We start from the raw sequence: 27930 nt of genomic DNA on the forward strand, positions 1-27930 counted from the left end.
CTATCTACCTACCTACCTACCTACCTACCTACCTCTCTCTCTCTCTCTCTCTCTCTCTCTCTCTCTCTCTCTCTCTGAAAACTAATTTTGCAGTCCAACGTGCAACCTCCAGGCTCCTACCATAATATACCATAATTGTATGACGTGACTGACCTCAGGTGGTTTAACGCTGTATTACAACTCAAACTGGTTTTAAAATCATGTTGAAATATATTTAGGGTAACGCTGTCCCTCTTTATAATCACAGTACAATAAAGTATTTTCAAACAAAGGAAAACAGGCGTGTAGTTTATACTCTGCTGTTGTCTTTTCCAGACGCAAACGACCTTCGTTCAGTTTGTTCCTCTGCGGGATCCGTGCAGCCTGGTGAACCGGAAGTAACATTTTGAACGTTCGGCGCGTTTAATTTCGGCAGTCTTGTTGTGACAGTGAAAGAAAACGCAGGTAACGTTACATTTATTCATAATAACACCATGAAAAACAACTTCAGTTGGACTGTTGTCACATCAGCATCAAATAATTTGATGTCAAAGCTAACTTTGCGGCTGAAGTTAATTTTAGCTTTCTTTACGTTAAGTTTGGTCACTAACGTTACCGTGTCTCTGTTGTCTAGCTAAATGTTGACTTAATATTGTTGGCAAACAAGTTATCCAACAGTTCATGTCTTTTTCAAATTTTAATTGCCACTACTTTTGCAGCTGCCAAACGTCGCCACCCTTCATTTTTCACAACGCCATTATGCCATCCTCCATTCCATTTTTGGCTTTTTATTGGCGTTTTACGTAGTCTTCGACAAATATAACTTTATACATAGTAAATTGGACATGAGACAGTAAAGATTTTAATTCGGCTTGTATCACATACATCAACAAATATCTTAGGCTACGTCTATAAAATATTAACTTTTAGAAATCAGATCATGTTAAATAGTAACTTACAAACCTCCCAATTAACGTTAGTAGCTCAGTATAGTTAAATGTTATGTGTTTAGGTCAGTAGCTGTATCCCCGATTTGTGTTTTAGCCTGATAACTATCATGTTGTTTGCTTGCATTGCCAGAATGGCCTCCCCTCCCAAATGCATCAACGAGAGCGCATTCAAGACCCCTAAAAACGCCCGAGTGAAGAGCTTCGAAAGCAATGGAGGGACCCCAATCATAATCCCGGCTTCCCCTTTCATGAAGAAGTTGGGCTGTGGGACTGGAGTCAACGTTTACCTCATGAACAGGTTTGTAGTGTTCTCTGATTACCAAAATAAATTCACTCGCTGTGGAGATAGGTCTGGCAATACGATGCTTCACCTACCAATTCATCTCCTCACATCTACCCTGCCCTTAATCCTAGCCTAACATAATAATAATAATAATAATAATAAAGCTTCAAATATGTAAAAGGTTAGGTTGCAGTTTGATCCTACAAATAGTTCACCATTTAATTTAAAATGTCTTGGCTCTTAGAAGTGGTTCACCATGGTCCCTTGATGTAGTTCATTTAAAGTATATTGTCAGAGTAACAGGACAGCTTCTGAAATGTACGTGAAAATAAGTTGCTTAGTGTATTGTGGATGCATACTGGATGACAGAGGAGACCCTAAACATTTATTAAAGATGATTAAATCATGACAAATGATGTTTGTGCTTTAATTTAGCATGGCCCATAAAGTACCAAATGCATGGAGTGCATGCATTAAAGTTAAAATCATTTAATGTAACATACTATGCTTTACAATGGCCTTGCAAATCCATCTTCCATATAAGATATTGTTCAATACAATAGTAATTTTTCCTAAGCTACTGCATATTCATGTTTTCATGTCTGTGTAGAAATAATATGTATGTGTTGTTGATCAAATTCATCCTAGAATGGGGAAGTTAAATGCTTCTCCCTGGGCTGTCAAGAAAATCAACAGCGGGTGTGCAACCAAACAGTTGGCGGTTTACCAGAAGCGCCTGAACGAGGAGGCGAAGGTCCTGAAAGGAATCAATCATCCAAACATTGTTGGTGAGACTTGACAGCAGTACAGTACATTCACTGTGATGTCACAATGTCCAGTGTAACAGACACATTACGTTCTGCAGAATATAAACCCGTAGGCGAATGACTTAATGCTTCTTTGTGTCACTAGCATCAATGTAAACTAGAGCTGGGCAATATATCAATATTATATCGATATCGTGATATGAGACTAGATATCGTCTTAGATTTTGGATATCGTAATATGGCATAAGTGTTGTCTTTTCCTGGTTTTAAAGGCTGCATTACAGTACAAGAGATGTCATTTTCTAAACTTACCAGACTGTTGTAACTGGTCTATTATTTGCCTTTACCCACTTAGTCATTATATCCACATTACTGATGATGATTTATCAAAAATCTCATTGTGTAAATATTTTGTGAAAGCACCAATAGTCAACACTACAATATCGTTGCGGTATCGAGGTATTTGGTCAAAAAATATCGTGATATTTGATTTTCTCCATATCGCCCAGCCCTAATGTAAACCACAGGAATACTTTTAGTATTTTTACAGACATTTTACAAAGATACAGATCCAAACAGCAGAGTCACAGTTAATGATAACATTGATAGGCAATGGCCTCACAATCTTTACTCCAAAGGAACTGCGAAAAAACTGGAATGCATTATTCATCATCAACTTATTTTTTTATCTGTTTTCAAATTTTTGAAACATGCAGGTAAACAAATGAATTCAAATTCACTTGCTAAAGATACAGGTGGAGTCGGTATACGTGCAGTTTAGTGTCCCAAATTCCCCATACAATGTCCTTAATTAATTATGAACCTGCTAAACCACCTGTGCTACCCTAACCCTACCCCTACCCTTAACCTGTCTCAAATAAGACCCTCATCATTTGGGACACTCAGTTTTTGGAAAATAATTTGGGACACTAAACTGCACGTAAGCCGGTCGAGTGGACAAATGCATAAACTTTATAGACTTTTTCATGGCTTATTACAGCAGTCAGCTCATTTCAATTTTCCACCAAGCACAGCAGTTTACGTCTTTATTGTGTTCTCTAATATTGTGTTATATTCTGCTTTGTTAATTCTGTGTCTTATCCCAACATCATAGGGTTTCGTGCCTTCGCCACAGCCAAAGATGGATCAAAGTGTCTGGCGATGGAATACGGAGGAGAGCAGTCCCTTAATGACCTGATAGAGAAGAGGAAAGAGGATGGCCTGAAAGCTTTCCCTGCTGCCAACATAGCAAAAGTAGCGCTGCATGTTGCTCGTGGCCTTCAGGTAAACCTGGTATTAACATGTATCATATCTGGATTAACTTTACACCGGTGTCCCTGTATGCCCATGAAATTTGAGTTCACATGACAGATTACTGCACACAGTAGTCGCTCTTCTTGTAGTTGATACCTCCTCCTGCTTGTTAATCATCCTCCAGCATCCTGGCAATTATTTTTTTTTTTTACTAAAGTTACTATCTAACCTGCCTGCAGTGGTGGAAGAAGTACTTCGATATTTTACTTAAGTAAAAGTAACAATACCCCAGTGTAGAAATATTTACACTGGGGTATTTATTAAATATTTTACTTAAGTAAAATAACAAAAGTATTAGCATCAAAATATATTTAAAGTCCAAAAGTAAAAATAGGCATTATGCAGAAAGATTCATTTCAAAATACTTTATAGTCTATTATTGAAATATTATTATTAATGTACATCACTTAGCATCCAATAAAGTCTCTTAACCAATAATATTACATCATCATTTATTTGTTGATTATAGTTTGTATTAATTAATCTGAATCTGCAAAGTAACTGAAGTTAGTGGAGTAAAAAGGACAATATTTGCCTCTGTAATGTAGTGGAGTATAAGTATAAGTCAGCAGAATATATAAATCATCAAGTACAAGTACCTAAAAATGTAGTTTTCAAGTACAGTACTTGAGCAAATGTACTTTGTTACTTTCCACCACTGCCTACCTGCATGCGATTGTAGGTTGAACCCATGTGTAAATGTTTATTTGTGTTGAGGTTACCTGAGGAGTGTGGAGCTAATAAAATACTCTGTGACTTTAATAAAATATTCATGGGAAACTGCAGACAAACCTGCTCACAACAGTGGTTCATTCTTTCCCAAGTCGTATTTGTTTCGTCTAAACATCAGCCATCTTTTTTAATTTAATTTAAAAAATGCGGCTTGTTCGACAAAACAAACGCAGAAGGACATTGTTAAGCCTTTTGTTCTCTCCACAGTATCTCCACAATGAGAAGAAGCTGCTGCATGGCGACATGAAGTCATGCAACGTTGTCATTAAGGGCGACTTTGAGACCGTCAAGATCTGCGATGTTGGTGTGTCTCTGCAGCTCGACGAGAACATGAAAGGTAATAACTGTGTTCATGTCATTGAGGATAAAAATCAACCGAGTAGCTTTGATGTGAGAATGCAGCACTCTGTACCGTATGGGTGTAGGGGGGGGCAGTGGGAGCTCCCACAGTGCTCACTGATTGTACACAATTTCAGGGACAACAAACCATATTTCTTAGGTCCTCAAAAGAATTAGAAATTGAGAAACCCTGTTGCTGTGTACATAGATGAACAGGAAAAAAATATGGTACTTGATTGTCTGCCTTTAGCTACATTTTTATTTACAGCAGATGCATAAACTTTATAGACCTTTTCATGGCTTATTACAGCAGTCAGCTCATTTCAATTTTCCACCAAGCACAGCAGTTTACGTCTTTATTGTGTTCTCTAATATTGTGTTATATTCTGCTTTGTTAATTCTGTGTCTTTCTTATCCCTTTAGCTACATTTTTATTTACAGCAGGTCACAGTCCTAGTGACAAAACACTATGGGCACTTGACCGACTAATTTCTCTACCTGGATTTTGTTAGTTTTGAGCCTTAAAGGGATGGTTCGGAGTAATTTCACCCTAGGGTCCTTTGCACCATGAACATTGGGCGAGTTAGCGCTATCAGCTGAATGGCTTAGTGCAGGTACTAATGGAACCAAAAGTGTATCTCGTAAATTACCCCACTAATAATGCCCGAAATAGTACCAAACTTCTACAGTAGTACAAATAGGTTCTGTACTCATAAAACGAGGCATTGGAAAGTTTGTAAGTACACCAGGAGCTTATTTAAATAACACTCGCCTGATGGCTTCTACTCTCTGCTGCTAGCTGGCTCTCTGCTTCTCCTACATTAGTTGTAGCTCCTCGTCCATGTATTCAGGCTCGAATAAGTACGGGCGACCTTCAAAATTGATACACTCATCGTCGCATTCAGTGCTAACCTCAAACTCTGCCATTTTGTTGGTCTCTTCTGCTGTTCTCTCGCTTCTTGCGCCTTCGTGGCATTATTAGTGGGGTCATTTACGAGATACACTTTTGATTCCATTAGCGCCTGCACTAAGCCATTCGGTCTTTGGTTCGAGGTCATGGTGCAAACGACCCTAGGGTGAAATTACTCCGAACCATCCCTTTTTAAATGGTACATTTAGATTGAAAGTCAGACATGAGACAATCATCCAAATATGTTTACATATCAGTACAAATACATCAAATGTAGAAACAGATATGATAGTGTACTGTCATGGTAGGTATTAAATGATGATGGGCTAGTGAGTGCAAAGTACTGTGTGCACAAGTGGGATTAATCATGGACTAAAGCACAGAATTGGCATAAAACACATTTGGGTGGAAACAACTGTTTACAACAGCTAATTGGCTTTGTTTCTGTGCCCGGGCAGAAACATAAAGTCTTTAGTTTCTCATGCTTTAAATCTATTTGTACACATACATGTCCTCCGCCAGTGGGGTTTACTCCTAATTTGAGGTTAATTTAAACTAATTGCAAACTTCTGGTTCTTTGCTTTGTTGTTGCAATTGTAAAGTGGCCCAGAAGAACGGGATCTTGGTGTTTTTAACATACAAATTGAATGTTTTTTTTATATAGATGAATGTAATTAAATTGTTATCCAGTCAAATTTGCATTTTATTAATGTTTTTCTTCTCTCTGTCCTTAGTGTCAGACCCAAAGGCGGAGTACGTCGGCACAGAGCCGTGGAGACCAAAGGAAACTCTGGATGAGGAAGGGGAGATCACTGACAAGGCTGACATCTTCGCCTACGGTCTGACTCTGTGGGAGATGATGACGCTGCACATGCCTCATCTGGAGATGCTCAAGGATGATGACGACGACGATGAGGAGGAGGAGGATGATGAAGGTGAGACTCAGTGGCAGGAAGCCCTGAATTCCACACCATTTGTCCTCACTAATTCTGTTGCGGCTTCAATGTGAAATTCAAATTTCTACTTTTATATGACTACAACCTACAGTACGACATAATAGACAATAACTTTTTTTATCACTTTTTTTCAACATATGACTTCTTTTTACATACTATAACTTTTTTTATCACATATTTTCGATATACTATACTATGTACTGTACTATGACTTTTAATGTCATAAAAAGTCATATGATTTATTAAAATTTATGACATAGTATACTAGGATTTTTTTTTTTTATCATTTTTTCGACATACTATATAGTATGACTTTTTTCAACATACTCTACTATGATTTTTATTAAAAACAATTGACATACTATGACTTTTATTTAATCAGTTTTTTTTTCCTCATACTATACTAGGATTTTTATTACTTTTTTTCGACATACTATAACATGACTTTTTTTTCCAACATACTATGACATTTTTTTCTGGACATACTGTACTATGACTTTTGATGTCATAAAAAGTCATAGTATGATTTATTAAAATTTAGGACATAGTATACTAGGACCTTTTTATCACTTTTTTCAACATACTGTATTGTGACTTTTTTCGACTTTCTTCGACGTACTATACTATTACTTTTATAAGTATACTTTTTTAACCTTCTATACTTTTTGTTTTACTAGACTTTTTATCACTTTTTCTACATACTATACTATGACTTTTTTTATCCGTTTTTTTTTTTCCGACATACTATACTAGACCTTTTTTTTATCATTTTTTTCAACAAACTACACTATGACTTTTTATACTATAGTATTACTTTTGTGACTTTTTTCGACATATACTATGACATTTTTATCGCTTTTTTCGACATACTATCACCTTTTTGACTTTTTTAGACATACTATGACTTTTTTTAATAATCTTTTTTTGACACACTATGAATTTTGTTACTTTTTTCGACATATTATACTGTGACTTTTTTCAACATTTTATCGCTTTTTTTCGACATATTAGTACATATAGACTATGACTTGTGTATAATGATGGTGCAGTGGATATGACACCTGCCTTTGGTGTGGGAGACTTGGGTTCGATTCCCACTGCGATACATCAACTAATGTGTCCCTGAGCAAGATACTTAACCTCTAGTTGCTCCAGACGTGCGTCCTCTGACATACTGTATATAACAATTGTAAGTCGCTTTGGATAAAAGCGTCCACTAAATGACATATAATGTAATATACTATGACGTCACTTTTTTCGACATACTATAAACTATGACTTTTTTATATATTTTTTCAAAATACTATACTATAACCTTTTTTCCGACATACAATGTATGACTTTTTATTAGTTCACTGTGACTTTTATATTATATATATATATTTTATTACTTTTTTCATAATACTATACTATGCCATAAAAAAAGTGATAGTAGAGTTTACATTGCTAAGGTGTCTTAAATTGGACTGTATGTAGCTCTAATAACAGATTGAGTATTTATGGAGCAGTGATTCCTAACCTGGGTGTCAGGACAAGAACAATCTGAGACAAAACCATCTGAGAAAGAATTACCTTTTTAAAAAACCCTGTCTGCTTAGCCTGTGATAATGTGTTATTATGCATTCAAAGTTTGAGAACCACTGCCTTTAGAGCACTGCAGTTCGACAGCTTCTTATTGTCGATTTTCTGACATTACAAGCAGCTACATTCACACCAGTATTACTACTGAGTGTGTTTTAAATGTTGTGTTTGTGTTCCAGAGGACTCATTGGAAGACAGTTTTGACGAGGACGCTTACTACGAGAGGTTGGGGACGAGACCAGGGCTGGATGTCGAGGCTCTGGGCAGCTCTTACCGGAGTATGGTGGAGCTTTTCTATCTTTGCACGGAGGAAGACCCCAAGAAGAGACCCTCAGCCGCCCAGATCCTCCAGGCTTTAGAGAGCAACACCTCGCTGGATAAAATGCCCAGTGAGGTGATTGTTATCGACTGATTGTGAGGATTGTGAGGGGATACGAATCCAGACTATTAAAGTATTTTTTGTCAGGAATTTAAAGATATAGCAGACGATATAAACGCAACCTGAATCCCGTGCCAGTGTATCCGTTTTACTAGTTTGGGATTTTGTTTTTCTCTAATTGAGAGGATCCAGCTTAGACGTAGAAACACGTCAGTCACTAATCTTTTTACCGTCCATGTATGCTGACACTTTCACTAGTACATTTTTTTCATTTATTTGTGTTTTGTCTTTGCTATACAGTATTTTCCTTTCTTTCCATATGTGTAAACTATTCCTTCAGTGTAAATGTTTTTGCTTTTCTTCTTAAAGTTTCTTTCTGCACTTCTGTAAACTTAAATATTTGATGAAATTCTTGAGTTGTCCTGATATTTTACCTTGCATTCGCTGATGTATCAGTGTCTATGGTGTAATTGTTTAAAAGGTTTAGTGGTAAGATTTTACTACAGCAGTGGTTAACAAGAATCTGTTACAGCTTTTGTAATTATATAATGATGTAATTATTATATAATTGATCTTAAGTCTTAAATTTAAGCATTCCATTAAGTGAACTGTTGTGTACAGTCAGTACAGAAAAGAAACAGGTTTAAGATCATAAAACACAAAGTCAAATGTTTATTGAATGTATTTACAAAGTAGAATGCCCTTAGAACAGTAATGGGTCTATAAACATTTTCCTTCAAAAAATATAAAACTGGTAGTATGGGGAGGAAAAAAAATGAACTTATCAAAATGGAGGCTTCTATTTTTCTTTCATGCAAAAATGGGAAATATTCTCATTCATTGCAGTTGCAAGCTCCTCGTTAAGCAGAATATAAACATCTTGAGTCAAAAGCTCTGCCAATATACACACAACATTCAACAGTAAATTAGGCAGGACTGAATATAAATACTGAGTGATAACGAGTGTATCGGGAACCTTTAAAAACTCTCTACACACACTCTTCAATACAAACTAAAGCCAGGTCAACATTATAAAACGGAACAGTTGCTTTGCATATGAAAGACAATTTGAACAAGTGCCTAAAGAGCTGTTAATGATACTTACAAATCAACGTCAGTTAAAACAGTTTTGCATCTTTAATCTACACATTTACTTCATGCTACAAAGTTGTAAACCAGGAATGTTGGTGTGTTGGAGTACTTTGTTGCGAACAGTTTTCCGTCAGGTGTTGGGTCAGAGAAGGCGATTTCTTCCTTGGTTAGATGGCTGCCGTACGTAAAGGTGCTCCTAAAAAAAAAAAAAAAAAAACGTAAAGGAAGATCTAATTATTGAGAGAAGAGGAAAGAATAATACTGGCTCTAACCCTTTTCCCACATTCTGCAGTATTTATGGCTATGCTGTAGTAGAGACCTTGCCATTGCAAAGTTCAGAGAATTGACTGCATTTTTTTAAAAGAGAAAATGTTTAAAGGATGAGGACCAACTTTTAGAAGGATTTAGCAGATTTACATTAGCTAAACATCCCACCTCCAAAACAGGAGAACCACATAGAGGCTTCTCTAAACATTGCAAAAAAGGATCCCCAAAAAGTATCAGTGTTAGGGGGAAAAAAAAGTAAGTTTGGTGCCACTACCTATTAGTCATATACAACATTAAATGGAAGTTTAAATAAGGACATTTATTTTTATTTTATTGGTTTATTCGATAGGGACCATGCATATTTATGAACATTGTTATATTAAAAAAATAAAAATGTAAATATGCCAGTAATATTAGTATTAGCCAGTATTAGTAAAAATAACTACTTTTCATCTGCAGTCCCTAGGCAGGTAACATAGGACTAACAGACAGCCAGCAGTCATACAGCACTCATTCACTATACATTAAAAGGTACACATAATGGTGACATACATTGACAAAACAAAAATACATGACAAAGAAATGATTCATCCACCTCTATACTGCATTCAATGTAACAGTGAAAGTGGGGGGGGGGGTAAGATTACGTAGCACTTTATATACCAAACAAGCATACTTGAAATTTTTAAAGCTTAAAAATGTATGTCTCTTTAAGATATCGCAATAGTGATATGACAATGCCTTTTTATCAAAAGTTTTTATGGCTTTCTTAAATAGAGATTCAATGCATTTAAGAGTAGTTATGCTAGTTAATGACCAGTTAGTAAAACAATACTCAATATGTGAAAAGATCATAGTATATAAGAACATCTTGGCAGCTTTGGTGTCAAGAAATGGCCTAACTTGTTTAAAATTCTGCAAATTGAATTGAATAAGCACTGGTAATTGATCTGATTACACATTTGTAAAAACTATTTAGTTTATTTCTGTAGCTTTGGCCATCAGCAACATAGGTTAGTTAAATGTATTTAGAATAGAAAACGAATAAACTGGGAACCGGTTACCCAATCTGTCTATTGTAAACACCCCCTACGACCACATGGTTCAGCTTTGATTTTACTCATGGTCTTCCTCTGTAATGGTGGTTTGTTAGTGACATTTTATGGGTGTTCTTTTTGTCTTTTCCTCAAAAGTACAGTGTTATGACTGGATCTATGAAAAATGGGTGGGAGAGGGGAATGTGAAAAGCAAGTTGTCACTTCCTTAAGTTTTGAACATCATCATCTTTACTTGTGAGCTGAACTATATAAGTTTAGAAATGACCACAAAGCCACGTTAACAAAGAAAACAGTTGTTGAGGTTTTGTTATGGTAATTTCTAAACATTAGAGTTTCAAATAGCTAAACTGAGAATATTATTTTTATATTATATATATATATATATATATATATATATATATATATATATATATATATATATATATATATATATATATAACAAAATTAAGACAATGAGATTTTTTTTTGTTGAGTGTGACTTTGTACCTGACGGTGTCCAGCATGCGTGTTGCGATGCCCTGTCGTCGGGCCAGACTGAAGACCCAGATCCGACTGATCCCACACACAGCTTGTTCTGGGACAGTGGAGCAGCACCAGGCTCGGTGTCGCTCCATGAAGTCGTCCTTTGTCATGTCTTTGTGTCGGTCCGGCTGCTCGAGCACTCTGTAAGCCTGCAGGGACAAAAAGTGGAACATAGTCAACAAAAAGGCACTGAACAAGCGCAATTTACTGTCCAGTGTTTGTTAGTAGACATGGCCCGATACCGATTCTGATACCTGAACTTGCGTATCGGCCGATACCGAGTACCGATCCGATACCAGTGTGTCATATATTTTATTATGTTTTAACATAATAATACGTATAGTATACTACTATCCCTGTATGGATGTGATATTATTTCTATCTTTGTTGTCAGTCTGGCTCAGGTTAAACTCTTTCTGAAACATGAACAATGAACGCCCCAGAACTTTCTTCTATTATCCAGTTTGACAGTCAGTTATAACGGAAAAACAACATAAATAAACTACTTTAACGTAGATTTTCTTTAGGGCTTTATTACGTGGTATCGTATCAGTGTATAAACTCCAGTACTTCCCGATACCAGCGTTTTAGGCAGTATCAGAGCATCTCTATTTGTTAGTGCTGTCAGTTAAACGAGTTATTAACGGCTAACTAACGGTTAATTTTTTTAATTGAAAGATTAACGTTCTTTTTGGCATAGCAAACTTTTCACATGCTGTTACAACAACTAGTAACGTTAGAAAAACTACAACACCACACCGGATCTAGCTAGACCGGAAAATAAAACGGGCACGCCGCACACACTTGTTTGGGCTTGCGAGCCGGCCAAAGAGTAGTAGGCTAATGTTAAATTTTGAGTGGAAGGCGAGAGCGAGACGCCGAAATGGATGCCAATAAGATTCTGAATGGAAAGTTTACTTTTAAAAAGTTGCCAAATGGTTCCATTGACAAGACCAAAGTGATCTGTGTGTTTTGTCGTTGTGAACTGAGCTATCGTCGCAGCACGTCCAGTCTGAAATACCACTTGATACCAAGCACACAGCTGATGTGAATTCCCCGCCCCCTCGTCAAAGCCAGGCGACAAAAGCACAAAGCAAGCCGATCCACTTTTCCATGTTGATAAGAGCATTAAAATGAGAAAAAAAATAATTGGACAAAAAGAAATCTAGGGACATTTAGAATAGATAAAAATGTGCGATTAATTGCGAGTTAACTATGGCATTAATGCGATTAATCGCAGTTAAATATTTTAATCGTTTGACGGCACTAGTTTATGTATACAAGTCACAACACCTACGAGCCCAAGTGACATAAGCTGACAATCCATGGAGGGGAAACAGGCTTGTTTAAGTTCCCTGTATAATTAGGATGCAAAGCAGAAACAACATGCGTGGCACTGCATCAATGCTTTCTCAGCTTTTGTTTTGGAGTTTTTAATCCAGGGAATTGGTTGGTTGAAGCTGCCACCCATGCAAACTCCCAATACAAAATAAACAGAACAGTTTTTTGGACTACATCTGCAACTTGAGCCGTTTGCATACACTTTTCCTGCTTGTAAAAATCACAGGTTCTCTTTTTTTATGCAACTTGAAGGACATGCTACAGCAAAGCGGACAAACGATGTGATCGATGTACCGACTTCACCTGCTAAAAAGATATATACATAAATATATAATAACTTGCATGCAGTTGATGTCAAGTAGAGAAAACCGTTGACCCTAACAACGTCTATGAAGACAGGGGTTCCTAACCAGGGGGCTCGTTAGAAAGTAAACAAGACATTTCTGCTACAAATGTTTTCTATGGTTTTATAATTTTTCTAGGGCTGTCAGCGTTAACGCGTTAATCGCAATGTGATTAAGGGCTGACGTGATGCGATACTTTACTTTTTTTTTTTTTTTTTTCATCGCATTAATTGCATGCTGGCATTTATTAATTTATTTGGGAACGACATCCTCAGCGGTGAAACGCGAACGGGGGCTGGAGTATAACCTAGCTAGGTGGAAAGCTAACGCTAGCCGGCCACCTGTTCCATCAATCCTGCTGGCAAGTGTCCGCTCATTAGACAAAAACTGGACTACATCCAACTTCAACAAAACTCCCAACGCGAGTTCAGAGACTGCTGTGTTTTTGTTGTTGTGGAAACAACAGTGTACCGGACTATCCAGCCTGTTTCTCTGTCGCCGGGTAAGAGTGGAGATGGGCTGTGTTAACACGGACTTGTGCAGAAATGAGCTGCTCATTAACCGGTCACTGGACGTCAGTGAGTAATCAACATTATTTAGGAGTTACTAAACACTATATTGAGTCTGGTAAGGATAGGGATTTTTAGTTTTTTAGTTAGGTACTTGGAGGAAATGTGCAATAATGACAGATTCACACATTTTTCTTTTGTTTACAGTAAATAAATAATTACAAATCTTAAAAGTCAAGTTCATAAAGTAACTTTCTTTGCATTCATTTGATTCCCAATCAAGATACACTGGTAAGAATTGCTTTTGATTGTTAAAAACTACTTAAAAACTGTTCTGAAATGCAAAATAATTAAGATAGATTAATCGCGATTAAAAACAATTTATCGTTTGACAGCCCTACATTTTACTTTAAATTGTGTTTTGTTTTTCTTCTAGTCAATTACTGGACTTTTTGGTTGAACTAGTCATAACCTGTAGACATTGCTTGTTTTAAGAGGCCATGTGGCAAAAAGATCAGAAATGGTACATGAGGTCTTGATGGACAAACACCAACAACAACAAACTACCTGGCGTATGGGCTCAGCGACGAGGCAGCCCACCACCATGCGATCCGTGTTGATGAACAGGTAGGTCTTGGCCTGTGTGGGTCTGCTCAGAGTCACTTGCTGGAAGCCCAACTCGTTGTCCGCGACGCGCCGCACGTCCTCAGCCTGAAAACAAACGCACATCATGAGGAAGACGTTCACACCGGCTACCGGTGTGCCGTTTCTCTCGCACCACGTTAAACATCACACTTCAACAGTGATATTGTTTGACTTCAATTTTTACAGACTAAAGTGGAGACAAACGTTCACTGTGAGAGAGGAGCTTAAGTGTAAAGCCACACCTTTTTAATGGCGTATTTGGGATCATCTGGCATGACTAGGAGGATTTTTCCATCCCAGAATTCGGCCACCACCCGCTCTTTCTTCCAGCCCTGGAAGGACAGAGAGCAGAAGAAGGTGTAGTTACAAGCCCAACAACTCAGAACAAACTCACCTCCCCATGAAACAAACTTATGCCCGCAGCATTGGCAGAAGATCTTTGCAAAATACCAAACTACTTCAAATTAAACCGAGTCACTTCATCATTTCAGTGGCAAAAAAAGGGAAAAAGACTGAAGGCACAGTAAGTAGTACAAGTTAGGTAAGGAGGTAGTCAATAATGATAGACTGTGATAGTGCTGTTAAATCAGGACTATTAAAGAACTACTTAAACGTCACATGGTTTCATAAATTGATCATCTGTACACTACTACATGTAGACGTCTCCATACTAGAGAGATTGAAGGAACGGTGTTTTACCACAAATTTGATGGATTCAAGGAAGCGCTGGTGGAACTGGTTGTGTTGGAAATGGTCCTCTGGGTTGTCTGCGCTGTAAACCATCCCACAGGAGCCGCAGGTCATCGCTCCAAACTGCTTCTGACCGGCGTCCTGATTGGGAAGATACAGAGAAAGACTAAAGTCAAAACACACAGAAAGATAAACACACATAAGTGACCTACTCATTTCTAATCTCCCTCCTTCCGACATACTTTTTTTTGCACATACTGTAGTTGGCATTAAAATCCTAGTAAGAGGCAATATTGACAGGCAAAATGTACAAGCTTCAATCCAAAACATCTGTATCAGTCTTCGAAAATATATTCTGGGTCCACTGATACACGCAAGCCTCAAATTTGTACCAAAATCTAGTGTTCCACCCGGCACACCTGAGAACATAAACATTAACGTACGATGATGAGCTGGTCGTCATCCTGCTTCTCTTTTCTCCTGCGAACAGGTCGCTCTTTGACTGCAGAAGTAGTCTGCAGTGATGGTATCGGGCCAGAGGGGGTGCTGCAGGACACCGGCAGCTGCAGGGCTGCATTCTTTAACCTACACGACAACAAATAACAGAACATACTGTAGTGTTAAGCGCGATTCATGCTTCGCACGTCGCTCGGCCGTGGCTTGGTAGCGTTGCATCCCCCCCCCATAGTAATAAAGACTTCGGAAAAACAAAACAGTAGAAATATGGAAGGCAACACTAGGGTGACAAAAATCAAATAAGCGACAAAAACTTCGAAGAAAAAAAAGACTTTCTAGAAAAAAGAAAGAAAGGCAAGAATAGGTCAAAACAAATGACAAAACCTTGAAAAAAAAGGTGACGAACTTCAAAAACAGAGACAAAAACTGAAAAAAGCAAGAGAAAAAAAAGACAGTAGAAGTAACTACAGCTTTGTAACTGAAAAACATTTTGCAAAAAATGTCGCGTACCCCCTACAGTCCTCCAAAGTACCCCTAGGGGTACACGTACCCCCCATTTGAGAAAAACCTGCCTTAAAGAGATCAACACAGACACCAGCTTACGTAGGCTACAGCGAAAGCTCTGCGTGGAGCCTCCGCAGAACCAGAAATCACACTTTAGCGGGTTAATACCAAGTGACAGAAGTAATCAAATACACAAAAGTTATTTATATTAACTCATAAAAAAAAAGTAAGAGGGAGAGAATTAGCAGCATCTTCACACCAGCGCTATCTTAGAGTTGGTTTCCAATTGTAAATCTTCTCACATTGCTCTTGCTTCACATCGCCCCAATTTCTTTCTGTTGAACAATTTCTGAACTGTTGACATGTTGACGACTAAACTGAGTGTCTCACCTCTTGGAGGCAGAGCCAAAGATGGGATACACCGCTGCAGAGTCTGGAGAAAATAAAAAAAAATGTTTCAAATAAAGCTTAAAAAAAAAGAGGGATATTTTAAAACATTTGGAACAGCAAAACAAAATGAGTGGACTGGATAAAAAACGATTTGATTTGTGCTAGTCAGCTACTGAACTGGGATGCTGGAACATTTAAAACTCTGTGTGTGTGTGTGTGTGTGTGTGTGTGTGTGTGTGTGTGTGTGTGTACCTGTAGGTGGGCTGGCAGCAGCACTAGTGGGACTTATGTCACTCAGGTAAAACATGGGCTCAGAGCCAATATCCTGGAAGAAGTAGAGTTCAAAATATGAGCGACAGAAATTCACAGATCTAGAAAAAAAAGGAAAAATGATTGCTGAATAATTGGGGGTCAACATATTCAGCCACAAATGTCTAGGGATGAGTAAAGTAATGCTTTGGTAAACTGAAGATAGATGATCACATTTCAAAAACATATTAAAGACCAGATGAACCCTAGCTATGAACATGTGTGTGTACTTCTGCTGTACCGGAGAACTGAGCGATCCAGCTGTGGATGCAGGACTCGCTGTTGGAGTCCTTGACAACACAATCGTCAGCTCCTTGGTAATCCCATACTTCTCCGACAACATTTTAGGAGAGCTGCAGGAAGAAGAATGTGATTATTGGCGACCTGGAACAATGAACAGTTCCTCCACACGCCAAGGTTTAGTTACAACTTCGTACACAGGACACCCAAATTAAATAAATATTGTCTTTTGTCTCTTAAAACGTCCAGAAATGTGTCACGTAACGTTAAGTTTCGTTCTAAAGGTTGGAACAATTCCTTCTCTCAAATTCAGAGGCAGCTAAACTTTTATAAAGTAAAAGCACCTGAATGGCTGTAGAGTTTCAGGCTGTTCATTATCAGAGTCCATCAAGTCTGCTCCGTCCATCCAGTCCGACAGATCAAACTTTGTTCTGTGCTTGGTGCTCGGCTGCGTCTCTGCCACATCGGCCGGCTGGACAGCAGTCTGCAGGCAACAACCAGAACAAAATATCGTCAACTTTAAAATAACATGACAATGATGGTTGTTCGAGTTAATTAAACGGTGCTCTAAGCGATGTTGGGTGGCGTCACTTCTTATTGACGTTCGAAGTATTGTCAAACAAAACGGAGGCTAGCTCGCCTCTCCCTCCTCCTCATCCCGTCCCCTCCCTTCCGCACACTAACCCCCCCCCAAAATCCTTCTTGTCGGTTATTGGCTGGAACACGGTTTGTTGTTATGTTTAGTGGTGCAGGTTGGCCAGTTAGTTTTTGTTGCCGTTTGTGGAGCCCGGGCTGTCTACAGAGACTGCGTGTTCAGGGGACAGGCAGCTAGCGGATAGTGAGGAGTAGGCCTGCACGATTCATCATTATAAAAATCGCGATCTCGATTCACCCTGTTCACGATTTAATTTTTTATTTTTATGACTTTGATTCTCATTTAATTTTACGAGCCGACTGCATCACAAACGCTACTACTTTCTTCTGTGAGTTTTAAACAGACTGTATAAAAAAGGTTTGAAAGCGCTCCCAAGCGCTGCAATGCTCTCCCCTCTCTTCATTGAAGCCTCTATGTTTACAGCCCCCCGAGGACCCCCTTAAACGCCACCTCTAAAACCTCTCTCTCTATAAACACATAGAATGGCTCCCCTCACCTCTTCAGGATGTTTCTGCTGTTGGTTCACCACCGGAGCAGTTGGCTTTGGTTTCTCACTCTTTGTCTGCGGCGGGATAGCTAAAGCTGGCCTGGTTGAGGATTTGGGGGCAGATTTCTTGTACATGGATGTAGGTTTCTTCCCTGTACCGAAGAAAGCAGCTCCCACAAAGATCTTTGGTTTGGGCTTCAGGCTGCTGAAAGTGATGGTGATTGCTTTCTTGGCCTCAGCCGGCTTAGTGCTGCTGGCGGGAGCAGCAGTTGTAGTGGACGCGGGTTTAGCAGTGACACTGTTGATTGCAAAAACCGATTGAAAGATAAATTATACCTGGAACTACACTTATGAGGAAAAATGCATACGCCTATGATGTCCAAGAAACTAGAACATGGTGTTAGAAAGTCGCAGAAGTACAAAGAAAACAGCTGTGACAACCAACCAACCTGCTGTTAAGTTTGGGCAGCAGGATCATCTTTGAAGATGTTGCATTGGTTTTGGCACCTGTCTTCCCCGCATTACCAGATCCTGCAGCTACCTTTCTCTTCTTACTGCCTCCTTTAACATTCCTCTTGTTCTTCTTTTTCTCCGGGGAAGGAGGGGAGGGAAGAGGACGAGGAGGCAGCGACTCCTTTATCGCCTTCCTCTCCAGTGGAGTGAGATAGACGGACTTCTTCTGGCCATAGAAGGAGCTGGTAACCATGGAAGGTTCGAATGGAGATGTAGGAGGGGATTTAACCGGAGAGCCTAAAAAAAAGATAAACATGTGAGAGAAAGTATGTGGAAAAAAAAGAGTAGAAGTAAGAAGAAGAGTCATTGGTCAACATGTCCTAACTCTACTAATTCAATCCATTGTTTCAGACTTAAAAGCCAAATCTGCTGACCCAAAATGACGACCTAAACCACATGTGTCAAACTCAAGGCCCGCGGGCCAAATCCGGCCCCTCACAGATATGATCCGGCCGCATATCAATTTACGGTCATAATACATTTTGGCCCACCTAGTTTTTATCGCCTTTCCCGAAGTTTTTGGCCGCTTTTTTTCTATGATGGCTGAGGAACTTTTTCCAGACTTCTTTACGACTTTATGTCGACCAAACTGCAAGTGAGAAGACTATATGACACATGCAATAAGACAGTCAAACATATTTGACTTTTTCGATTAAATAAAAGCATGTCAATAAACTCTACATGTCTGGCCCTTGATGTGATTCATATTGTCCAGTGTGGCCCTTAGTGAAGTGGAGTTTGACACCCCTGACTTAAACCATTCATTTCACTAGTCCACCCTACCTTCTGCTCTACGTGTAGATTTCTGTGGGGAGGGACGGTTCTCCTTGAGCAGACGCCCGACTGGCTTCTTCTTGGTCGGAGACTGTTGGGGCTTCCTGGGGGATCTCCTCTTCACAGGGGACACCTCCTCCCTCCCTCTGTTCGTTAAAGTAACATAAGATAAGTCACAGTGAGACATGACAAAACAGCAAGTGCCACAGATCCAACACAGCTTTCACTACATTTCCCCAGATGAAAACCTCTTTAGATTTGAATAAAGCCCCATGTAATTGGTAGTAACACATTTTTTTGTAAAAACCAATAAAAATACAGCATAGAGCCATAGACGGTGATGCAAATATTAAACCAAATTAAACCAGAATTGTCTATGCCAGAATACTTCTAATGGAAATATGAATCAAGGAGAATGACAGAATTCAAATATAAATAAACAACTGTTTACTGTTGCTGGGACTGAGAAGTATTGAAGATTTGTCCTTACTAGCGTGTCGATGTGATACCAGAGGTTTGGTCCCATTATCAAAGCGATGTTTCATTTAACAAACAAAAAAGCCACACACAAGAACAGGCAGTTGTAGAAAAAGTTGCTTAGCGCTGGCTAAAATGTCTGAATTTGGCAAACTTTTGACTTAAATCAGGTACAACTACCAGAATGAAGTAAACCAAATTACATATCTGACTAATTATTCAAACCAGATTTCGGACATTGATACCTAGCCCTATTTGTTCCACCTGAATGTATTGATGTACCACATGTGCCACAAGGACAGTACAGTTTGAGAGTATAATAGCCAGTCAACCATTTTTTAAATGCTTAAACCCAGTGTGTTCACAACTCACCTGTCAGAGTCCAGAGAGGAGAGCTTCCTCTTCCTGGTAGTAGTGGGAATCATTTTCACAAACCTCACCTACACACACACACACACACACACACACACACACACACACAGTAGCATTAGCAAGTCTTCCATGTTAACATAGAATATCACTACTTACTCAAAGACAGCTCCACTTTTAAAAAAAAAAAGAAAAAAAAGGGGGGAGCATTTACCCGGAGATATTTGTAATTTCACAACTTACATGTAGTAATACTGAAGGTTAGGGCTGGGCAATATATCAATATCGTAATATGGCTTAAGTGTTGTCTTTTCCTGGGTTTAAAGGCTGCATTACAGTAAAGTGATTTTTGTTAAAGCACCATCTGTCAACCCTACAATATCGCCACAATATCGACATCGAGCTATTAGGACAAGAATATCGTGATATCTGATTTTCTCCATATCGCCCAGCCCTACTGAATGTGCAGGAAAATAAAGAGATGGTTCAAGCTAGATGGATTAAGTATAAACTATTATAATTAATATCCATTTTTAAAATAACTGGGCCCTAGCCAGGATACTCCACGTTTAGAAACAAACAAAACAAAGATAGACAAACGGTGCAATTGAGGGTTGCAACACGTTTTGTTCAAGAATGTTACTTTTTGGAGAGAAAAATATAATTTGTTAAAATGTAAGTTTGATATCTTATGAAAGTGTTTTCTTTAAACAATAACAGCCGCCCTACGCAGTTCCACAAAACGTCCTGTGGGTCGTAGGAAAAAGTCGAACTGCAATGCATCTTTCTGTAATCTTTGTGTTTGATGTTAAATGACCAGATTTTTAACAGAAGTTTGGCGTGACTGTCTGAATACCAGTGCAAGGAGAGTATGGAGGCCACCCCGGTCAACTAACGTTACACAGAGTTATTGTAGCTTGATTTGGAGATTGGTCTGCGTTCTCAATTTACCGTCTTGCCTGAAACGACAACGAATTTCATCTCGTTTGTGCACAAATGTGAATGTATCTCAACATGAACGTAACGTTAGCTTAGCGTTACATGTTAGCTATTGCAGCGCTTATTTAACAGCTAAAATGGAGATGAATGGATAATTGGCGGGATGATTTGCTTGTACAAAAAAGGTGACTGCCTCAATACAAACTAGCTAACGTGTCGATATATATCATATTTTACCTGTTTGTTTCCATGTTTATCTGTGTTTTAAACCTTGCCAATAAATCTATACATCAGACACTTGTTTAACGGGACGCTTCTTAATATAACGTTACTTTTACGTAAACGCCTTTTAGGAGAGAAAGACGCAGTGTATCAAACACCTAAAACACAACTATGAACCACATATAATGTTTCTTACCGAACACGGTTCTGTCGTACTACATAAAACAATAAATGTCGGTATAAAGTTTAAGTCGCTGCTTCTTCTGCCCGCGTTTCTTCTCTGTGTTTTGAAGTGCGCGCCAGACTCTAAAAAAAATTGCACAACCAGACCGAACAGGAAACGGAAACACCATATTTTCTTAATCAAGTTACCACAGTCAAAGCGTAGAGGAGGGACTTCTGGTCCCTGCCTTCAAAATAAAAGATAATTTTTCTTCCTCTGACGTTCGCTGGCGGTGGCAAACAACGATTTGGTGCTGGCGGTAATGGAGTGTGGATCAAAATATCTAATATGTACAATATTATAAATTGCAAGTCCTTGTCAAAGCAAAGTCATATAAGCTAACAGCCAAAGCATTTATTTTCGGTATATTTTCATCATTTGTGAAACACATTTTACTTTATTTGTACAAAATTTGCAATCTTTCTATTGTTCTTTATCATTGTTGTCATTAAAGAGCCTGTTTTAGGCAGTAATGTACATAATGGTGATCCCAAAGGGGATAATAGTTTATCTCCACTCAATGACAGTAATAATTACCATAAAATTAAATAATTACATACAGTATATATCGATAGTATTTAAAATACCACAGTTGTGAAAGATCATTGAAGTTTAGGTCAATCTGTGCAAGTAGTCTGTTCTGATAATAACCTGTTTGGTATTTTATTGTACAAAAATGTGGGAAGTTATCTTTGAATTCACCATACAGCACTTAAAACAGTCAGTTTTTTGTTGTTTTTGTCTCTCTGTTTCTAGTTCTGTTTTATATGTGTGCGTTTGCACTGTTTTGCTACTTAATTTTGTTGTCCTTTGTTGTGCAATGACAATAAATAATTTATATTCTATTCTATGGTCCCGGACCTCCTAGGTTTGGGCTGAGCATGGAATATTTACAACATCTGGCTCTGCCCTGGGTCTTGTTTGTCTCTTTTCATATTCTAAACTTCCAGATTGGAACAGTGGCCAATTTATGGAATGTCAAGCTTTTATTTTGTAAAACAAATGTGGGTACTTCCTTTTAAGTACATGCTAAATCTTTGTAGCTTAGCGCAACTACCTATTAACTTCCCGGGTCAACTTGTACATGCGAAAAGTGACAGCAACAACGATCACTCAGCACACAGCTGTTTATATTTCTTTGTGTTCATAATTAGCTGTAAGCTTTCAAACTATATACACTTAATATTCATTTTTAGTGGCGAGTTTTAATCCACGTAAAATGGTGTTTTACTTCACAAGTGCCGGTGAGTAAAACCACAGCTGAGCTAGCAGTAATGTTAGCTAGTAGCCCTGATTAGCCAATATCCTAAAGCTTTATTTCTCATTTAATGCGACTCTGTGTGTTGTATGTGCTTCGTGCCCGCGTATATTGCTGTTTTCGTCCATTCATTTTCGATTTGTTGTTTCTCTCTCAGTGGTGAACCCTCCCCACACAATCTACATGGGAAAAGATAAATATGAAAGTAAGTTTGTTATCGTTAGATCACCTTTTTCACACACATGACGCTCTCTGTATAACTTTAATCTTGTGCTGTCTCTCTGATTATTGTATTACTTTGTTGAACTACTATTTGTAATATGCCATAAATAATGCCACATCAACGCTTAACTTGCTGAGTTTGTTTTTTGCAGATGAGGATCTAATAAAGTACGGATGGCCTGAAGACATCTGGTAAGGCTTTCTTGCGTTTTTAAGTGTTTGTTTAACAATTAAAACTGCAGTGCAGTGGGTAGAAAGAAGAAACTCTGTCTGTGCAGCCAATAGGAACTCTCTCTCTCTCTGAAATGGCCTGTGATTGGCCAAAGTCTTTTGTCACCGGCTACATTATTTAAAGCCTGAAAGTCAAGTTTTCTCTCAGACCACTTGAATTACAATATGCTGAAAGATTATTATGGAATTTTTGCCAAAGGACTCCCAAAATAAAGTGCCTACCACAGCTTTAAAGTGCTGAACAGATGTAGTTAAATATCTTGTAATAAATAATGTATGTTACCACAATTAACAGAAATATCAATCTGAATATTACGAGTTAATGATGTCTTGTTGCTTTTCCCACGTCCAGGTTTCATGTGGACAAACTGTCTTCGGCTCACGTTTATCTGAGACTGCCAAAGGTAAAGAGTCAAACAATGAACCCGAAAAACTGAATCGTATGAACACAAGCATTGGTTGGTATCAAGAGCTTTCTTAGGTCAATTTACATGTAGCCTTGTGCAATACGGCACAAGTGAGACAACAATGATGCTCAGATGCGAGAAGCGAGCTTGTGACCAGGAGGTCGCCGGTTCAATCCCCCGACCGACAGGATAAAATCTGGGTGGGGAAATCGAAAGAGCAGCGCTTGTCCCTCCCTCATTACCACCACTGAAGTGCCCTTGAGCAAGGCCCTTAACCCCAACCAGCTCCAGTGGAGCTGCTCAGTGGCCAGCAGATCAGACTGTGGTTGTACTGGGCAGCTTCCAGGTATGAATGTGGAACTGTGTGAATGTGATCAGGTCATCGTTGCAAATGAGAATCTGTTCTCAATCGACTTACCTGGATAAATAAAGATTAAATAAAAAAAAAATTAAAAAAGGTTGATGAAATACATATGTATTTTAGCTGTTGAATACAGCAGACATTTTCCAGAACCACTTTTAGGGTGCCAGATCTTGTTGACTGATCTTTGAGCACCTAAAATATGATGTAAAATGTAAAATTCCTTCTTTTTTTTCTCCCTCAAAACACTAAAACGTACATTTCTATGTATGTGTTGTCTAATGCATTGGGACTCTGCAATGTAGAAGAAGCCCTAGATCAAATGTAACATTGAGGCCGCTGGGATATGCTTGAAACAAACTAGTTTGTATGATAGGCCGTTTACACCAGCTCAGAATGGCAAGTTCAAAAGCAAGGTGAGAAGCCTGTCGTCCTAGCGAGTGGTGAGATGCAAAGAATCATACACCTGGGGATTATGTGCCACACTTTGTTTCAGTTTGTCTGAAGTAAAGAATGAAAAGGAGCATAACCGACCAATCGCTGCGTAAAGAAGGCGGGATTGTCAGATTGTCAGTTTCGGAAAGTTAAAAAAAAAAAGAATTGTCTGACGGGTCAGGGGTTTCAGACACTGTTCAACGATCCACCGAGCACATGTGCACTGCTGATCACTGTGTGTCTTTTCTAGGGTAAATCAATAGATGATATTCCCCCTGAGGTGCTGATAGACTGTGCACAGCTGGTGAAAAACAACAGCATCCAAGGTAAAGAGTTGCTTGATGATAAAGTCATGTCATTTGTAGAATGATTGGCATCGGGTATCAGCCACGAGCGATGGGTTTCAGAATAAGAGCCTTGATTATCACAGCTGATCAAAGTGCATGAGATCTGCTGTATAAAAGAAAAGCTGCATGCTACAACTGCCCTGAGAAGCCATCCTGTCAAAGCCTTCTGTTTGTTTTTTTGTGAGTGACACGTGTATGATCAATTAAACTGTGTTGTATTCTGCCAGGCTGTAAGATGAACAACATTAACGTGGTTTACACGCCGTGGGCCAACCTGAAGAAAACCGGAGACATGGACGTAGGACAGATCGGCTTCTTTCGACAGAAAGAGGTCAGTAGACCAGCACTGAAATGAAAACCCTTTTAAACTTTGGAGGAAAAAAAAAGGGTATAAAACAAAGTTAGATTACATCCGATGAAGGCTTAATGTTCACTGTGATTAAATAGTTTTTCACAGTTACATATATGAATGGCAGCCAAGAGAAATTCACAACTTGTTGCTCAATATCAGGTTTTGCTGAGCAGCGTCAAGTAGAGGGTGACAATTTTTCGTTTTGAATCCGATCATCGGTTCCAAATTTAACACGTGCAAGTTTTGGTTTCCGTAGCGACCCCTGTACTTCCAGGCTCTTGTTGTTGTTGTTGTTGTTGTTGTTGGGTTGCAGCATTGGAGCACAGTAAGCAGCACTCTAAAGTGTGGCTTTATTTTATGTTGAAAAAGCCCTGTAAAAATGTAAATGACCATTGAATTATAATAACATTCTCCTCATATCTGTGAAATAAGCATGCGACCCGTTTCAACTCCACCCCTCAAAGAGTCGGAATCGAGAATCGATAAGAACCGGAATCGAAAGGAAGAATCGGAATTGGAATCAGAACTGTTCAAATCCAAACGATGCCCAACCCTAATCGTGAGTCTGTTAACGCCACTGACGGACCACTTTTAGTTGTCATGTTCGCCACTGTGTTTCGCAGGTGAAGATCGTGGCGGTGGAGAAGAAGGTCAATGAGATCATAAACCGCCTGGAGAAAACCAAAGTGGAACGCTTCCCCGACCTGGCGGCAGAGAAAGAGTCGCGAGACCGAGAGGAGAGGAACGAGAAGAAAGCTCAGCTCCAAGACCAGAAGAAGAAAGAGAAGGAAGAGCAGAGGATGAGAAAAGAGATGGAGGAACTCAAGTACGTCCCCATGGCATTGTTTTAGTCAAGTTGGATCGAACATGAACACATCACAATATTGTCAAATAGTTTGCTTGAAGTGTTGTTGAAGTGGCTTTTACTTTCTTATCAGACTGTACTGTATATTCTGGGGCAAATCTAGCTTTCAATTAGTTTAATACTGAAAACAACCATCGACATTCTTAAACATGGTGCAGGATTCACATTCACTGATGGAAAGGTAACTATTTGTCATTATACAGTACGTGACATTTAAAGAAGTTGCTCTAAAAACTTTTTCTGGAAACATTTGGGTGAAGTTCCTGGGATCTTCTGCTAAAGCATTTAAAATAATGGCCACCTCACACTGTCTGAACATCCTGAGACTTCTGAATTACTGCTACTAAAGCCAATAATTTAGAGCCATACTGCATACTTAAGAGTTTTTATTAAATCCTCTTTAAATGTATCAGTTTGTCACGCTTTGGTTTCCTTCCCCAGGAGCTACACTGCACTGATGAAGTGTGAAAATATGAAGACTAATGAGGTGAGGACAACAAATATGAATCAGTATTTTTTTTTAAAGAATTCCCGGAAAGAGACGGTCAGGGGATCTGCCGTGTTTGATTGTGTTTAGGCCATGGCCGAGCTATGATTTAAGAGTTCTGAGATCATACAGAGAAGTCACAGTTGGGGTCACTCCACTTCATTGAGTAAAATATTTTCACCACATTAACTTGAGCTTCACTGCCTGTCGTTTGCAGGACGGTAATGATTCGGACGACTTCATGTGAGAGGTGAACACCGGGTAGCAAGCGGACCGAATTCCCCCTCCACCACTCTAACCTGCTGTCAGGATGCTCCCCCGCTGCTTTGCTTGCTCTAACTCTGCACCGACATTAAAAGAAACAACAAAGGCAAAGGGATACCTTTTTTGCTTTTGGACACTTGGAGCAGAAAGCGAGCCAATGGGGGACAGCGCTGGGAATTTACTCCACGTGCAGACACTTATTTCAAACCAAACCAAGCTGCCTGGCTTCTTCATCAAGGGACTGTGGAGAAAAAAACACAGGACAGCAACAATGCTGAGGATAATTTCAGAGGGAAAACACTCAATAGCATAACTGTGTTTTCACTGATGCTAATGTATGATATAACTAGTGTTCGGGTTGTTTTTAATACCCTGCAAACCATTCTGTTCACTTTTTTTATGTGTTCATTTCTCTGCATGCCAGATTTTATTCAATACAATTCAATGTATTAAATTCAGTCATAGATATTCATTGACAAGCCCTGATATTATTTTACAAAACACTATAAACCAGTCGCAGCCATTATCATCCAACTCCAGAACCGTAGTGTTTGGAGCTACTGAAGTTCTGAAAGATTGTATTTTTTAAACACGTCTCACAGTCGACTGAAAGTTTGGTTAAAAATTCCAGTAAGTGAACCTTGAGTTTAAAAAATTTATTTTTGTCAAATAGGGCCAGTACTGTCACACGTTCAATACTGGACCTGCAGTATGAAATGAGGATTAGATATATAATAACTGCATCTCATGTTGGTTGTGTTGTGGTAGAAAAAACAAATATATTGGAGGATGCGGGCATCGATCCCACAACCTCTCGCGTGAGACCCATCTTTGTACATTGCTTTCACAACCGGCAGAATGAAATCAGGATGAGATATGTAACAGCTCCATCAGTTTAGACCTGCAGATATATGCATGGTGATTTATGTGCACTGTCTGCAGGCAGGGAAAGTCATCTACTGCAATTTTGACACTAATCTACTCTACCAGGTATTCAGCAGATACAGTTCTGTCATCCAGGTGTTACTGTAAGAACACAGCAGCTATTTTTTCTCTCTCCTGTAGGTGGCAAAATCAACACATCGACATCCTGTTGATTTGTATTAAGAGAATCTGCAGGTCTAAAATGCAGATGCCGATACTCATTTCTTTAACGTGGCACTGACGTGTGTTTGTTTGACAATGACTGAATTACTCTTCTGTCAGGATCTGCTGTCAGCTTAATGTAAGAAGGTTCACAGGACAGTTCCATGTGGTGCTTTGAGTGTAAAATAAAAAAGTTACGGTGTTTCACACAATGTCTTCATATTCACTTTTGAGTTAACATCTGTAATTTAGTTCATTTACTTCAATTGCCAACATGTTATGTGTCATAGCACCAAGGTAATTGATTATAACAATAAATCAGCACTCCTGAAAAGGGTACCAGCAAATGTTCTGAATACTATACTATATTAGTAAATGTAGGTGTTGGGAATCAGACAT

General features: G+C 38.8%; 3 protein-coding genes across 3 annotated transcripts; 2 read left to right on the forward strand and 1 right to left on the reverse strand.

Annotated features, from left to right (window-relative positions):
* Positions 1-354: 354 nt before the first annotated feature.
* Positions 355-8599, forward strand: pbk (PDZ binding kinase). Its single transcript, XM_078274801.1, has 7 exons — positions 355-444; positions 1060-1227; positions 1861-2000; positions 3094-3263; positions 4233-4362; positions 6009-6209; positions 7991-8599. Exons 2-7 carry the CDS (start codon positions 1061-1063, stop codon positions 8221-8223), a joined length of 1041 nt encoding a protein of 346 aa, XP_078130927.1. The 5' UTR covers positions 355-444; position 1060; the 3' UTR covers positions 8224-8599.
* A 233-nt stretch (positions 8600-8832) lies between these two features.
* esco2 (establishment of sister chromatid cohesion N-acetyltransferase 2) lies at positions 8833-21301 on the reverse strand. The gene is made up of 15 exons (XM_078274800.1): positions 21190-21301; positions 19836-19903; positions 18996-19132; positions 18149-18449; positions 17709-17997; positions 16902-17041; positions 16559-16670; positions 16261-16333; positions 16009-16051; positions 15102-15243; positions 14668-14799; positions 14211-14300; positions 13891-14034; positions 11094-11278; positions 8833-9478 (listed from the first exon to the last, which is right to left on the reverse strand). The coding sequence occupies exons 2-15, from the start codon at positions 19886-19888 to the stop codon at positions 9346-9348; spliced, it is 1974 nt and encodes a 657-aa protein (XP_078130926.1). The 5' UTR covers positions 19889-19903; positions 21190-21301; the 3' UTR covers positions 8833-9345.
* A 975-nt stretch (positions 21302-22276) lies between these two features.
* ccdc25 (coiled-coil domain containing 25) lies at positions 22277-26917 on the forward strand. Its single transcript, XM_078275063.1, has 9 exons — positions 22277-22460; positions 22632-22679; positions 22849-22888; positions 23280-23331; positions 24381-24456; positions 24705-24808; positions 25453-25655; positions 26136-26181; positions 26399-26917. The coding sequence occupies exons 1-9, from the start codon at positions 22436-22438 to the stop codon at positions 26426-26428; spliced, it is 624 nt and encodes a 207-aa protein (XP_078131189.1). The 5' UTR covers positions 22277-22435; the 3' UTR covers positions 26429-26917.
* Positions 26918-27930: the final 1013 nt, after the last annotated feature.

Source organism: Sander vitreus, chromosome 18 (genome assembly GCF_031162955.1).
Source record: "Sander vitreus isolate 19-12246 chromosome 18, sanVit1, whole genome shotgun sequence".
In the NCBI taxonomy this organism is placed as follows: Eukaryota; Metazoa; Chordata; class Actinopteri; order Perciformes; family Percidae; genus Sander; species Sander vitreus.